This window comes from Chelmon rostratus, chromosome 9 (assembly GCF_017976325.1).
Source record: "Chelmon rostratus isolate fCheRos1 chromosome 9, fCheRos1.pri, whole genome shotgun sequence".
NCBI classification, from domain to species: Eukaryota; Metazoa; Chordata; class Actinopteri; order Chaetodontiformes; family Chaetodontidae; genus Chelmon; species Chelmon rostratus.
In genome coordinates this window covers 8,560,158-8,574,747 of record NC_055666.1, presented here as the reverse complement: position 1 = coordinate 8,574,747, position 14,590 = coordinate 8,560,158, and the positions used below count along the sequence as shown (strand labels likewise).

General features: G+C 43.6%; 1 protein-coding gene across 4 annotated transcripts in view; it reads right to left on the bottom strand.

The window, feature by feature from the left end:
- LOC121611878 (spermatogenesis-associated protein 13-like) overlaps window positions 1–14,590 on the bottom strand; it is a 49,585-nt gene that overhangs the window by 31,601 nt on the left and 3,394 nt on the right. For 3 of the 4 annotated variants that reach the window (XM_041944599.1, XM_041944596.1, XM_041944597.1), the window contains exons 3-5: window positions 13,262–13,600; window positions 12,307–12,433; window positions 12,093–12,199 (exon numbers count right to left, since the gene is read on the bottom strand). In XM_041944599.1, coding sequence (XP_041800533.1) covers window positions 12,093–12,199; window positions 12,307–12,433; window positions 13,262–13,600 — 573 coding nt within the window. The remainder of the gene's footprint in view (window positions 1–12,092; window positions 12,200–12,306; window positions 12,434–13,261; window positions 13,601–14,590) is intronic. The other variant, XM_041944598.1, reaches the window with a different exon arrangement.

Below are 14,590 nucleotides of genomic sequence, written 5' to 3'. Positions count from 1 at the left end.
ATACAGACGTGCACACTGTCATATTCACACACACAACAGGTTGCAGGAAGCAGGTGTTTTTACATGCCAGAAGAGAGAAAGGGGAAGGAGAGAATGGAGGTGGGGTGGGGTAAGGGAGCGAAGAAAAAACAGCGGGGAGAGAAAACTTGATCTGAGGAGAGGAGAAAACAGAGATGCAAGTGATGGAGGGAGGGATGACGAGCTCTGAGGTCAGGAGGAGACGGAGGTGGAAGGAGAGGAGGAATGAGGAACAAGAACAAGGAGCGAGGGGGTTGCATAATACGTGTATGTGATGGAGGGTTTTCTCTGACGCCGCATGTGGTGTAGCAGGGAGCCAGGGAGGTCAGAGGCAGAAAGTTAAGCTAAATAATGTACACAAGAAGTGGCAGCTGCCAGAAAAATCCAGCCCATCTTTCACAGAGGCCTGCAGGATACATTCTAACTAGCAGAACACTGTACAGGCACTTGGCTTCTGTCTCATTATTTTAGGGCAGGAACAAAGTGACCACAGCTGGAGCTATGTATTCTATTCAAGGTACAAATATACATCTATATATACGTGTGTGTGTGTGTGTGTGTGTGTGTGTGTGTGAGTGTGTGTGTGTGTCAATCACAGTACTTGTCCTGTTATACATTAAAAAAAAATTAATCTTTCATAAAAATACACATCTTAAAAGTCATTACTTCTTGTTGTCCACTTGAAGGATCATTGTCAGTGTCTCAAAAAGGAAGAGTACTTTAACAATCTATCAGTAAATGTGGAAAAAGTACTGGAAAGGCACATGAGTACAGCAAAGAGATGCACAACGTGTCTTTCGAATAATTCCATCAGGATTTTGCCTTTACTTGCTCCACCAGCTGAAGTCAGAATTGTGCTGACTGGTGATATTTCTGGATGGCTGTTTCTTTCATTGTAGAAGGATCAGACAATTATAAATGCGTACATTATTTGTGAGAAATTGGGAAACTGAGTTGACACAGACAATTTATGCAAACCACGCATGATGCCAAACACAACAGCCAGCAGATATTAGCCTGTATGTAAACAATATAACATGGCATGTTGACAGGCATCTATGTTGCAAGATGCAAACCCCTAAGCAGGTGTAATAAACGTATTGGCACTTTGGATAAGTATAAATACAGTCAACAGTCAAGGCAACTGTAACACATCTTAGCCTGTGGGCTGTCTGCTCTAAGATGCTGCTGTCAGATAATAAGGGATCATCATATTACCAAATACAATGTGACATTCTTCTGTGTTGACTTAAGACCAGAAAAGTCTTTACCCTAATATAAACCTGTCAGACATGAAAATAGACACTGTGTTACATAAACAATGGAAGCTGATGACTGTGGTTAAAATCACCTAAGCAGCCTGGGAAAACTATCACTAACGACACAAGTGATGCTGGATAACAAACACTGCAGTGCTTTAGGCCTTAAACAGTCTCATAACAAAAACTAGAAAATTCCCCCTGGGAAATTTTGAAAGGGACACGGGGTGCGTTCGAGCCGACAAAATTATCTACGTTTTAAAGTTTGAATGAAGTCTCTAGGAGAAACTATGGCGAAGCAGCGGACAATTGAAAAAGGCTGCAATTTGAGAAAACGGCAGATATCAGAGGTAGTCAGTCCCTGATTAATGAATTGGTCCCAGCTGTGTTTCTGTGGCTTTCTCCTTGTCTGTCTCTGTTGATCACCTCAGCTGTCTGTGTCTGCTTCTCTCCTCTGCTTCATGTCTCTGTTAACATGAATTAATGAACTGAATCAATAAACATGAATGGAGCTAATGCTAACAGAGCTAACAGAGCTAACACTAACTGAGCTAACAGCTAAAGGTGCGAATATAGCTAACGGCGCTAGCGCTAACAGCTAACTGTGCTAGCAGAGCTAATAGAGCTAATGGCGTTAACAAGGGGGCGGGGGGATGGGGTTTTCATTATGCATTTGTCTGTGTGTGTGTGTTTATGTATCTGTCGTTGTGTGTGACTGCGTATGTGTGTGTCTTCGTCTGTTTGTGTGTGTGTGTCTGCTTGAACTACACAAGCAGCCCAACCAGCTCCTACATGGAGATGTGTCTGGTATATGTGTGTCTGAATGTGTGTGTGTGTGTGTGCGTGTGTAACTTCTGCCCCACCTGCTGATAATTACCTCTGCACCTCTCCCACTGTTTACCTGTTCCTGTTCAGTTTTGACGTGCTTGTTTTTAATCACTTTTTAGCTGTTGGTTAGCCCTTTTTGTGTGTGCATTTGTGTGACTACTGTCTCAACCTCTTTGGCAAAGAGCTTTCTGAAGCTGAGTTTAACTGCTTGTTGGACGGAGATTGTTTTCAAACAATGCCCTTGTTTTGACTGAGCTCGTTAAGATAATCACTCTCAGGCTGGTTGTCCTGCAGATGTGTGTGCGTGGGTTATTGACCGGTGTGTGTGTAAATGACAGTTGCACCTGTCGTTAACTCTTCCCTTGAAAAGCGGCTTTTTCGCTGTCGGTTTCTTCCGAACAACTTGCGATTGTGACAAAACCGTAGCTGCTATCAAAAAAACGATTACACTGTGAGATGCGGACAAGTCTGGGCCAGATGTACGTGTGTTTTATGTCCAGATATTCTTTAGAAAAATGACAAAATGGTCGACTTAAAAAGACTCTGCGACTCAGAGAACAGGAGTTTGTATTGTATGCAGTGAGATTTGGGTTCGGCGAACCTCCTGAACTAAATCCTCTGGTGAGAGAACCGTACCTCGTATCAGAGTGTACTATAGATCATCGGACTCCCGAGAACTTCCTGAGTCCGACCATCTCCTCGTTTTATTCCTGACACAACAACTTTTCGTTTTATGGCGATCTAAAGACAGGAGGCATTTCTGCTTTGCTCACAAAACAGCTCTGAATTTTAACATGGGACTTAATGGGAGAACAGGAGGGCGCTGGCTGCACAAAACGTCTCACTATTTAAATTCAGTAAGTCTCTCGGCTTTTTCGAGGACATCACACGAAAGAGGACAAGTTTGTCTACAAAAGATCCCAAAATTATGCGTGTAGAGTGTAATTTGTGGCCGTAGCGACGAGAAAAAGAGAAGATTTTCAGATCGTTTTTAGACTCTGTGCCACTCTAGCACGCACTCTAGCACGAACATTCCGCGCAATACACACCCATTATAATCTCAAAATTTCCCGCCAAACGATCACTGTCATTGAACAGTGACTGATCAAAAACTATAGGACCAATCAAAATGTGGATGAACACACCAATAGACCAGACTTGGGTCTACATTTTAAAGTTGAAATGAAGTCTCTCGGTGAATGTATGCCTGAGCTACAGATGTTTGAAAAACTCCAATTTCAATCTTGTTTTTTTCGCCCGTCCCATTCATTTCTTATGGGAAATTTATCGCAGTTTTTCGCGTCTTACGACGCGAAAAACTGCGATAAATTTGAGAAAAGTAATAGCACACCGATCCCGAACAATACGCACGTTTTGATATATAATTTGCGAGGGTTTTCTCAAAGCTGCGGGGCGAGTTAAGGGACGAAAACTTGGAGGAAGATGAAAAATAACTAGAAAATTCCCTCTGGGAAATTTTGAAAGGGACACGGGGTGTGTTCGAGCCGACAAAATTATCTACGTTTTAAAGTTTGAATGAAGTCTCTAGGACCAAGTATGCCCGAGCAGCGGACAATTGAAAAAGGCTGAAATTTGAGGAAATTTCCCCATTCATTTCTTATGGGAAATTTATCGCAGTTGTTTGCGTCTTACGTCGGCCTTCGATGGTCATAGCTCGAAAACCGTAAGAGATATCAAAATGTGCCGAGGGTCATTTTGAGCCGACAAAATTATCTACGTTTTAAAGTTTGAATGAAGTCTCTAGGAGAAACTATGGCGAAGCAGCGGACAATTGAAAAAGGCTGCAAATTGAGAAAACGGCAGATATCAGAGGTAGTCAGTCCCTGATTAATGAATTGCTCTCAGCTGTGTTTCTGTGGCTTTCTCCTTGTCTGTCTCTGTTGATCACCTCAGCTGTCTGTGTCTGCTTCTCTCCTCTGCTTCATGTCTCTGTTAACATGAATTAATGAACTGAATCAATAAACATGAATGGAGCTAATGCTAACGGAGCTAACAGAGCTAACACTAACTGAGCTAACAGCTAAAGGTGCGAATATAGCTAACGGCGCTAGCGCTAACAGAGCTAACTGTGCTAACAGAGCTAACAGAGCTAACGGCGTTAACAAGGGGGCGGGGGGATGGGGTTTTCATTATGCATTTGTCTGTGTGTGTGTGTTTATGTATCTGTCGTTGTGTGTGACTGCGTATGTGTGTGTCTTCGTCTGTTTGTGTGTGTGTGTCTGCTTGAACTACACAAGCAGCCCAACCAGCTCCTACATGGAGATGTGTCTGGTATATGTGTGTCTGAATGTGTGTGTGTGTGTGTGTGTTTGTTTGTGTGCGTGTGTAACTTCTGCCCCACCTGCTGATAATTACCTCTCTACCTCTCCCACTTTTTACCTGTTCCTGTTCAGTTTTGACGTGCTTGTTTTTAATCACTTTTTAGCTGTTGGTTAGCCCTGCTTGTGTGTGTGTTTGTGTGACTACTGTCTCAACCTTTTTGGCAAAGCGCTTGGTGAAGCTGAGTTTAACTGTTTGTTGGATGGAGATTGTTTTCAAACAATGCCCTTGTTTTGACTGAGCTCGTTAAGATAATCATTCTCAGGCTTGTTGTCCTGCAGATGTGTGTGCGTGGGTTATTGACCGGTGTGTGTGTAAATGACAGTTGCACCTGTTAAACTCTTCCCTTGAAAAGCGGCTTTTTCGCTGTCGGTTTCTTCCGAACAACTTGCGATTGTGTCAAAACCGTAGCTGCTATCAAAAAACCGATTACACTGTGAGATGCGGACAAGTCTGGGCCAGATGTACGTGTGTTTTATGTCCAGATATTCTTTAGAAAAATGACAAAATGGTCGACTTAAAAAGACTCTGCGACTCAGAGAACAGGAGTTTGTATTGTATGCAGTGAGATTTGGGTTCGGCGAACCTCCCGAACTAAATCCTCTGGTGAGAGAACCGTACCTCGTATCAGAGTGTACTATAGATCATCGGACTCCCGAGAACTTCCTGAGTCCGGCCATCTCCTCGTTTTATTCCTGACACAACAACTTTTCGTTTTATGGCGATCTAAAGACAGGAGGCATTTCTGCTTTGCTCACAAAACAGCTCTGAATTTTAACATGGGACTTAATGGGAGAACAGGAGGGCGCTGGCTGCACAAAACGTCTCACTATTTAAATTCAGTAAGTCTCTCGGCTTTTTCGAGGACATCACACGAAAGAGGACAAGTTTGTCTACAAACTGATCCCAAAATTATGCGTGTAGAGTGTAATTTGTGGCCGTAGCGACGAGAAAAAGAGAAGATTTTCAGATCGTTTTTAGACTCTGTGCCACTCTAGCACGCACTCTAGCACGAACATTCCGCGCAATACACACCCATTATAATCTCAAAATTTCCCGCCAAACGATCACTGTCATTGAACGGTGACTGATCAAAAACTATAGGACCAATCAAAATGTGGATGAACACACCAATAGACCAGACTTGGGTCTACATTTTAAAGTTGAAATGAAGTCTCTCGGTGAATGTATGCCTGAGCTACAGATGTTTGAAAAACTCCAATTTCAATCTTGTTTTTTTCGCCCGTCCCATTCATTTCTTATGGGAAATTTATCGCAGTTTTTCGCGTCTTACGACGCGAAAAACTGCGATAAATTTGAGAAAAGTAATAGCACACCGATCCCGAACAATACGCACGTTTTGATATATAATTTGCGAGGGTTTTCTCAAAGCTGCGGGGCGAGTTTGAGGACGAAAACTTGGAGGAAGATGAAAAACTAGAAAATTCCCCCTGGGAAATTTTGAAAGGGACACGGGGTGCGTTTGAGCCGACAAAATTATCTACGTTTTAAAGTTTGAATGAAGTCTCTAGGAGAAACTATGGCGAAGCAGCGGACAATTGAAAAAGGCTGCAATGTGAGAAAACGGCAGATATCAGAGGTAGTCAGTCCCTGATTAATGAATTGCTCTCAGCTGTGTTTCTGTGGCTTTCTCCTTGTCTGTCTCTGTTGATCACCTCAGCTGTCTGTGTCTGCTTCTCTCCTCTGCTTCATGTCTCTGTTAACATGAATTAATGAACTGAATCAATAAACATGAATGGAGCTAATGCTAACGGAGCTAACAGAGCTAACACTAACGGAGCGAACAGCTAACGGTGCGAATAGAGCTAACAGCTCTAACGCTAACAGAGCTAACTGTGCTAACAGAGCTAATAGAGCTAACGGCGTTAACAAGGGGGCGGGGGGATGGGGTTTTCATTATGCATTTGTCTGTGTGTGTGTGTTTATGTATCTGTCGTTGTGTGTGACTGCGTATGTGTGTGTCTTCGTCTGTTTCTGTGGCTTTCTCCTTGTCTGTCTCTGTTGATCACCTCAGCTGTCTGTGTCTGCTTCTCTCCTCTGCTTCATGTCTCTGTTAACATGAATTAATGAACTGAATCAATAAGCATGAATGGAGTTAATGCTAACAGAGCTAACAGAGCTAACACTAACAGAGCTAACAGCTAACGGTGCGAATAGAGCTAACGGCGCTAACGCTAACAGAGCTAACTGTGCTAACAGAGCTAACAGAGCTAACGGCGTTAACAAGGGGGCGGGGGGATGGGGTTTTCATTATGCATTTGTCTGTGTGTGTGTGTTTATGTATCTGTCATTGTGTGTGACTGCGTATGTGTGTGTCTTCGTCTGTTTGTGTGTGTGTGTCTGCTTGAACTACACAAGCAGCCCAACCAGCTCCAACATGGAGATGTGTATAGTATATATGTGTCTGAATGTGTGTGTGTGCGTGTGTGCCTGTGTAACTTCTGCCCCACCTGCTGATAATTACCTCTGCACCTCTCCCACTGTTTACCTGTTCCTGTTCAGTTTTGACGTGCTGTTTTTAATCACTTTTTAGCTGTTGGTTAGCCCTTTTTGTGTGTGCATTTGTGTGACTACTGTCTCAACCTCTTTGGCAAAGAGCTTTCTGAAGCTGAGTTTAACTGCTTGTTGGACAGAGATTGTTTTCAAACAATGCCCTTGTTTTGACTGAGCTCGTTAAGATAATCATTCTCAGGCTGGTTGTCCTGCAGATGTGTGTGCGTGGGTTATTGACCGGTGTGTGTGTAAATGACAGTTGCACCTGTTAAACTCCTCCCTTGAAAAGCGGCTTTTTCGCTGTCGGTTTCTTCCGAACAACTTGCGATTGTGTCAAAACCGTAGCTGCTATCAAAAAACCGACTACACTGTGAGATGCGGACAAGTCTGGGCCAGATGTACGTGTGTTTTATGTCCAGATATTCTTTAGAAAAATGACAAAATGGTCGACTTAAAAAGACTCTGCGACTCAGAGAACAGGAGTTTGTATTGTATGCAGTGAGATTTGGGTTCGGCGAACCTCCTGAACTAAATCCTCTGGTGAGAGAACCGTACCTCGTATCAGAGTGTACTATAGATCATCGGACTCCCGAGAACTTCCTGAGTCCGGCCATCTCCTCGTTTTATTCCTGACACAACAACTTTTCGTTTTATGGCGATCTAAAGACAGGAGGCATTTCTGCTTTGCTCACAAAACAGCTCTGAATTTTAACATGGGACTTAATGGGAGAACAGGAGGGCGCTGGCTGCACAAAACGTCTCACTATTTAAATTCAGTAAGTCTCTCGGCTTTTTCGAGGACATCACACGAAAGAGGACAAGTTTGTCTACAAAATGAGCCCAAAATTATGCGTGTAGAGTGTAATTTGTGGCCGTAGCGACGAGAAAAAGAGAAGATTTTCAGATCGTTTTTAGACTCTGTGCCACTCTAGCACGCACTCTAGCACGAACATTCCGCGCAATACACACCCATTATAATCTCAAAATTTCCCGCCAAACGATCACTGTCATTGAACAGTGACTGATCAAAAACTATAGGACCAATCAAAATGTGGATGAACACACCAATAGACCAGACTTGGGTCTACATTTTAAAGTTGAAATGAAGTCTCTCGGTGAATGTATGCCTGAGCTACAGATGTTTGAAAAACTCCAATTTCAATCTTGTTTTTTTCGCCCGTCCCATTCATTTCTTATGGGAAATTTATCGCAGTTTTTCGCGTCTTACGACGCGAAAAACTGCGATAAATTTGAGAAAAGTAATAGCACACCGATCCCGAACAATACGCACATTTTGATATATAATTTGCGAGGGTTTTCTCAAAGCTGCGGGGCGAGTTAAGGGATGAAAACTTGGAGGAAGATGAAAAATAATAAGAAGAAGAAGAAGAAGAAGAAGAAGAAACGCGCGGGATAGTAATAAGTGACTCGGGACGTTGCCCCGTGTCCCTAATAATAATAATAATAAGAAGAAGAAGAAGAAGAAACGCGCGGGATAGTAATAAGTGACTCGGGGCTACGCCCCGAGTCACTGGCTCCTGCAGCTATGAAATAGCTGTAGGAGCCAGTGACTCGGGACGTTGCCCCGTGTCCCTAATAAGAAGAAGAAGAAGAAGAAACGCGCGGGATAGTAATAAGTGACTCGGGGCTACGCCCCGAGTCACTGGCTCCTGCAGCTATTTCATAGCTGTAGGAGCCAGTGACTCGGGACGTTGCCCCGTGTCCCTAATCACTACATGTTGTGACATTACTGACACCATGCATCAATATATTCCCACCGTCCTACTTTGGCAGCGGCACAACTTGGGTTGATGATGGAAGGATACAAATACTAGCCCTGATGAGGTATAAAACAGAATGTGCTCCAAGAAAGCACAAACACAAATCGGTACATGCACAGGCATGCATGATCTGACAAAATACAGATGCTGAGATACTGTAAAACAGGATACACCACTGAGTAAGAGAATTAACACACAGCACTGTTTCTTTAGTCCCCGGGAACATGCAGCCATCTGAAATAAAAGTGGAAATGGCTTTTGTAGGGAGCAAAGGAAACCCTCTCAACAGTTACATAAGAGAAAAGGCCCTGAGCCTAGCTGTCTGTTTCTCTTAACACACACACACACACACACACGCTACGTAAGAAAGGAGCTGCACGCCTATGCATACAGCAGCAACAACAACAACAACACACACCAGACACCTGACAGGCAGAAACCCATTCTTCGGAAGAAACAGCCTAGGGAGGCTCTGACACAACCACCTGCTCAGATTCAGTCAGCAGCACAACTATTTATCAAAGCCCAGTGCATCCTACAAAGCAGCGTTAGCTGGTGGCTGCAGTAAGTCACAGTGGATACGCGCCTGCACCTTGGCAGGAGAACAATGTTGAATGAACACTGATAAAAGATTCTAGGTCGCCTGTGGCTCAGAGTGCGGACTGTACATACATGCAGTTATTTTGAGGAAGACCTATTCCCATGGTTTGTCTCACAGGGCTTTAAAATAAAGCCCAGGGTGAAGCACGTTCCCAGTGAGTTTGACAGAGATATCACTAGTCGGTGCTATTCATTCCTCACCAAATAATGAGGTCGTCAATGCAATGACTCATACACCCTGACAGATGAATTCTGAATATATCAGGAGCGCATGTGAAGTGTGTGTATGTGTGTGTGTCATGGTGTTGTGAAGAGGGTGTATCATCGGGGCTGAGGCCTAGTAGGCAGATACAAACAGAAACTATTTGTATGTGGTTAAACCAACATAAGAGCACTGGTGCTCCCCACATGTGCATAGAAGTAGTTGTTCAACTCAAATTTGTCCTTTTTCATCACTGCCCTACGATTTTCCAAACAAGCCAATGCCTGCTGGCTCATGCGTTCATAATAAATAGATAGCATTACATAATATGATTATGACCAGACGGACCTAGGTTAGCCCAAACTTAATCATATAAGATTTCTGTTGAAACTCTTAATCTGCGTGAAGTCCTTAATAAGACAGTCCCCCCTTTCTGACAAGTTGTCAGCAGAGCTTCGGGCACAGCATTAGTAACATACAGGAAACTGTCCTCTCATCTGCATAGGAATTAACAAAGACTGCCATTGCTATGTGTTTGTTGGAGAGGAGAGGAGAGGAGAGGAGAGGAGAGGAGAGGAGAGGAGAGGAGAGGAGAGGCCAGTGACTGGGGGAGAAATCCATTTAAATGAAAGGGAGAAGAGAGGCGTCAGCATTAGCAGTTAATCCACTGCAGTGAGAATGCTTTCACTCTGCCTGCGGCCTCCAGGCTCCAGTAGTCATCCTATCAGGAAGAATGTAAGATACACTGCACTGTATCACAAACATCAGGTCCAATCCTGACATGAGATCTCCATACATGTGACCGCAATACTGCTGCGCATGATGTTATGTCATATTGTTTATATGACAGATAGACACTCACTGTGAGTGTGTGTCTATCTATCTATCTATCTATCTATCTATCTATCTATCTATCTATCTATCTATCTATCTATCTATCTATCTATATACACACACACACACACACTACACACACATATATATGCACAAATGGTACAGATGAACTGCTCTCACCATTCAAATGCACACAAGACATTTCCAGCGTTGTGAGTCCATGATCCCTACTCCAGGGGACGGCCACAACACAAAAGTGCACATACAAAGGGAGCATCTCTCTTCCCCCCTCTGTTTCTCTCCCACCCCTTTTTCTCTCTCTCACCCACACACTTTCTCTATTTAGCTCACACTTAAAAAGGCTGCCTAAAGATAGAAGCAAGAAGATGAACAGGAGCCAGCGAGTTTCATGGCAACAACATGCAGTGGCTCACAAACACTATTTAGACCAGCAAGAAAAAGTTATAATCAAAGCCGAAACGCAGTAGTGTCACCAGTTTGCTAAATTTCTATGCAAAGACGTGCCAGGCCTGAGAGCCCGGGGCTCATATTTAAACAGTTGAGTTGACAGGGCATCTCATGAAAATGGACTACTTACTGTACTACAAATGTTGTGGTAATCCTCTCTGACTCCTTGTAAATAGTTTGAATTTAAGTTTATAGTAGTAAAGCTCTACCCATATAGTGTTACAACACTGTTCACACTCATTCTCAAATTACATTCAACATATAGTTCTTGTATATTATACTAGCACAGGAATACTTCCTTAATACCAAATGCTAATAAAAACGTATTTGTAATTCTGAATTAGATTTGCTTTGAAACATATTTTCACTCCATGAAAAAAATAATGCATGTGGGATTCAGCAGAGATTCAAATGAGTATGATCAAATAATAAATTAAATAGTGTTTAGCTCTGTGCATTGCAGTTCTGTAGGTATGGATGTTGGACACAGCCCCAGAAATGTTCACTATGCTGTCAGGATGTCTCAGAGAAACTCTGCATCTCCTTCCACTACAATCCCCCCGAGGCCACTTTCACATCAAAGCACCGATTCTGAAATGCCTGGTTTCACTTCCTGAGTAGTATTACTCCAACGTACTCTGAGGCTAATTTTACACAACTGACGATGACACGTTACACTTCTCAGAGATTCATGCACCACCAGGTAAATGAAAACGATTTGATGTCATTCCTTTTTCTGCTGTGAAATTCAGTCCGTTTGTTTGCATGTGCTCTCATCAGATCAAAAAAATATCTGAAATGTTGGGTGCCCGATTCAGGATGAGTAATGGCCTAAGAGTACTGGATGACATTAATCCACATGGCCACCATCTTCATGGATCAGTTCCTTCATTATCTGATGAAACATTGACCGGTGCTCTGTCATCTCCATATTACCAGAGTCAGTGAGAGGTTATTTATCAGTCATACTCCTTCTCCATTATACATCCTATTATCTCATCTACATCTGATCACATATGGGACAGGTGAACAAACTCAGTGTGATGTGGATGTGTGTGTGTGCACAGCTACTTAAAATCATATATGTACATGGCAGTCCCAGTATTTGTTACTAATCTGTTAGAAATTTCTATTAATCTCTCTAAAGATCTTGAAAGCCTTGCAGAATGAAGAATGAGAATAAAGCAGTGACTAGATCAATCTACATTTATGTACATGTTTGTTTATGAGGGTGTGTGTTCAACTCACAACATTGACCTGCAGTGGTTCCGAACCAGGTCTTAACAGCCTCCTCCTCCTGCAGCTACCGGTGCCTCCGGACCGCAGACGCACCGATGATGATGACTGGCCCATGTCTGGGGGACAGACAAGCAGACAGACGGGCAAACAGACGATCAATTTAACAAACACACATCAATCAACAGTCTGCATATTAATGTTGAATAAAAATGCGCAATGGTACCTGACTGAGGCAGGAGCAGCGCCAAGGCAGTGAGAGTGCTGGGGGGTAGCGGCAGGGAGCGGCACCGCTGGAGAGATACCCTGAGTGGGGGCTCTAGTGGTGACACACCAGGGGGGCGAGACAAGGCCTAGAGGGTACTGAATAGTTAGGGCATCGCCTATATTCCATACAGAGTTACTTCGATGCACACACTCATACACATAAGGTTGAATGCACACATTTCCCTGCCCTTCACGTTTAAAAAAAAAATCTTCCTTACTGCCTTGTCCCCTTTTTTGCAGAATTTAAGTATTTCACATTCAGCAAGTCTATTCTGGTGCATTGGTCGCTGTGCATGCCCTGAAGCAAACCATGAGACTATACATCATGCCAACCGGGCGGTCTCTCAGGTTAAAATGAACTGACTCTGAGTTAGGGCAACAAGAGGTAGAGCTTATGGGAGCGATGAGGCAGAAAATTGGCCACAGAGAAAGGCTGAGAGTGAGGGAGAGAGAGAATGAGAAGCCACAAAGAAAGAAAGAGAAAGAAAGGGCAAGAGAGAGAAGCAGAAAGAGAGGGAGAGGGGGAAGTGAGGGAAAAGCAGCATCCAGAAATACAGGCCTCTATAAATGGGGCAGAGCATGCATGCATTGTTGCAGCTAACAGTGAGTGGTGTATAAACACTGGGTTAGTCCTGGGCTGCCCTTCAAAGTCTGTAGTATATGTTTGATTCATTATGGGCTTAGGCTATATTTATCAGTGAGTTGGTGGAGACTACTAGTGAGACTCTGCCCTCCTTTCATTTTTTCAACACCAGGATGTGATATATTTATACCTACTGCAAACAAATACATATAAACTGAGCATAATTATGTATTTGGATATTCATGGGACTGCTTATTTGTCATTTTTATCCCAGTGTTTACTTCCAGTGAAATTATGCATAAATGGCTGTGTTTGTCATTTGACTTCTTACTCTGTGGTGCAGCTCCGTGGACTGCGTCTCCCTAGTAACACTGGTCTCTATGACAGAGCAAGGCCTGGAGCGGGTAACCATCCGTCTCTGCCCCGGAGAATGTTGCATAGTGGGAGCATGCCTGCGTCTCCGTCGGCATAGTGAGCCAACCTCACTATAATGGCTGTAGAGATCTCGGTCGGGGTTGGGCCTCCACAGGTCCAGGACAGCTGAGGCCGGGCGGGGACGAGGGCGAAGGGGCTTGTGAGGTACAGAGGTCTTCTCTGTGCTAGAGTGGGGCATGGCTGGGCACGGCTGTCTTACACCGCAGCCTGTCTGGCTGGCAATCTGCTCACACAGCTGTGATTGGCACAGATACTCAGTGGTTTGGCCCAGATAAAGGTGCAACAATGCATTTCTTGTGTAGGGAATTAGAAGGAATGTCTCTATAGATTCAACAAAATATACCTCATAATTTGTTTTAAAAGATTCTACTGAGAACTCATTTTCCTAAATGCAATGCATCAGTAGCTAGCCACGCGTGCCAAGACTGCCCCTTAATGACAGTTAAATTTCAGAGAGAAAGAAAACAATAGACAGGTTTATTTAATATGTAAACAAGTGGTTATTAGGGAGGAGGATTTTCTTGCAATCATCATTTCTCCTATATTGTTGCAGGACTGCACATTAACACCGATGCCAAAACACAGATTCCCACAGCCCTTGCCCTTGTATAATAAGTCCCTATAAAAGTGTGCTGAGTATTGAGATGTCACATCTCATTTTGTCATTAGGAGTTAGGGCTAACATGTCCTGACTCGTTGGTGTGACTAGAGGGGAGATGACTAATGCCTCCACTGGAGTGAGAAGGGAAGGGTGCCGTCGTGAAGCGCAGACGTCACAGAGCTCTAGGGCTACCGCAGTCACACACGGCCAGATTTGTGGGAAATAGGGCTTCCTTGCATGCTACACTTTCCTGGCGAAGCAGGAAAGGACAAACTCCTCTCATATGATGTTGACCACCATTGTAATTACTGACTGTTTCCTCCTCTCTCCAACAGATGGGGCAAAAGGACAACTGTAAAGTAGGTGCCCAAGTCATGTCCTCACAGGCTGGTGTCTTGTGTTTTTGTTTCTCCCTGACAGTTAATGAACCACACCTACGACTTATATCATGGGGAAATGAGTAACAACTCTGATACCATTTACATTCTAGTTTGCTGTTGATGATCTTAAGAAGCAAGAGAATGGCCATGGTTAAGACAGTTACACAGTAATATACTGAGCTGTAATTACATGATGCATGCCTTTGGCAATGTTAATGATGTGGTAAAAGCCTGCAATGGAATG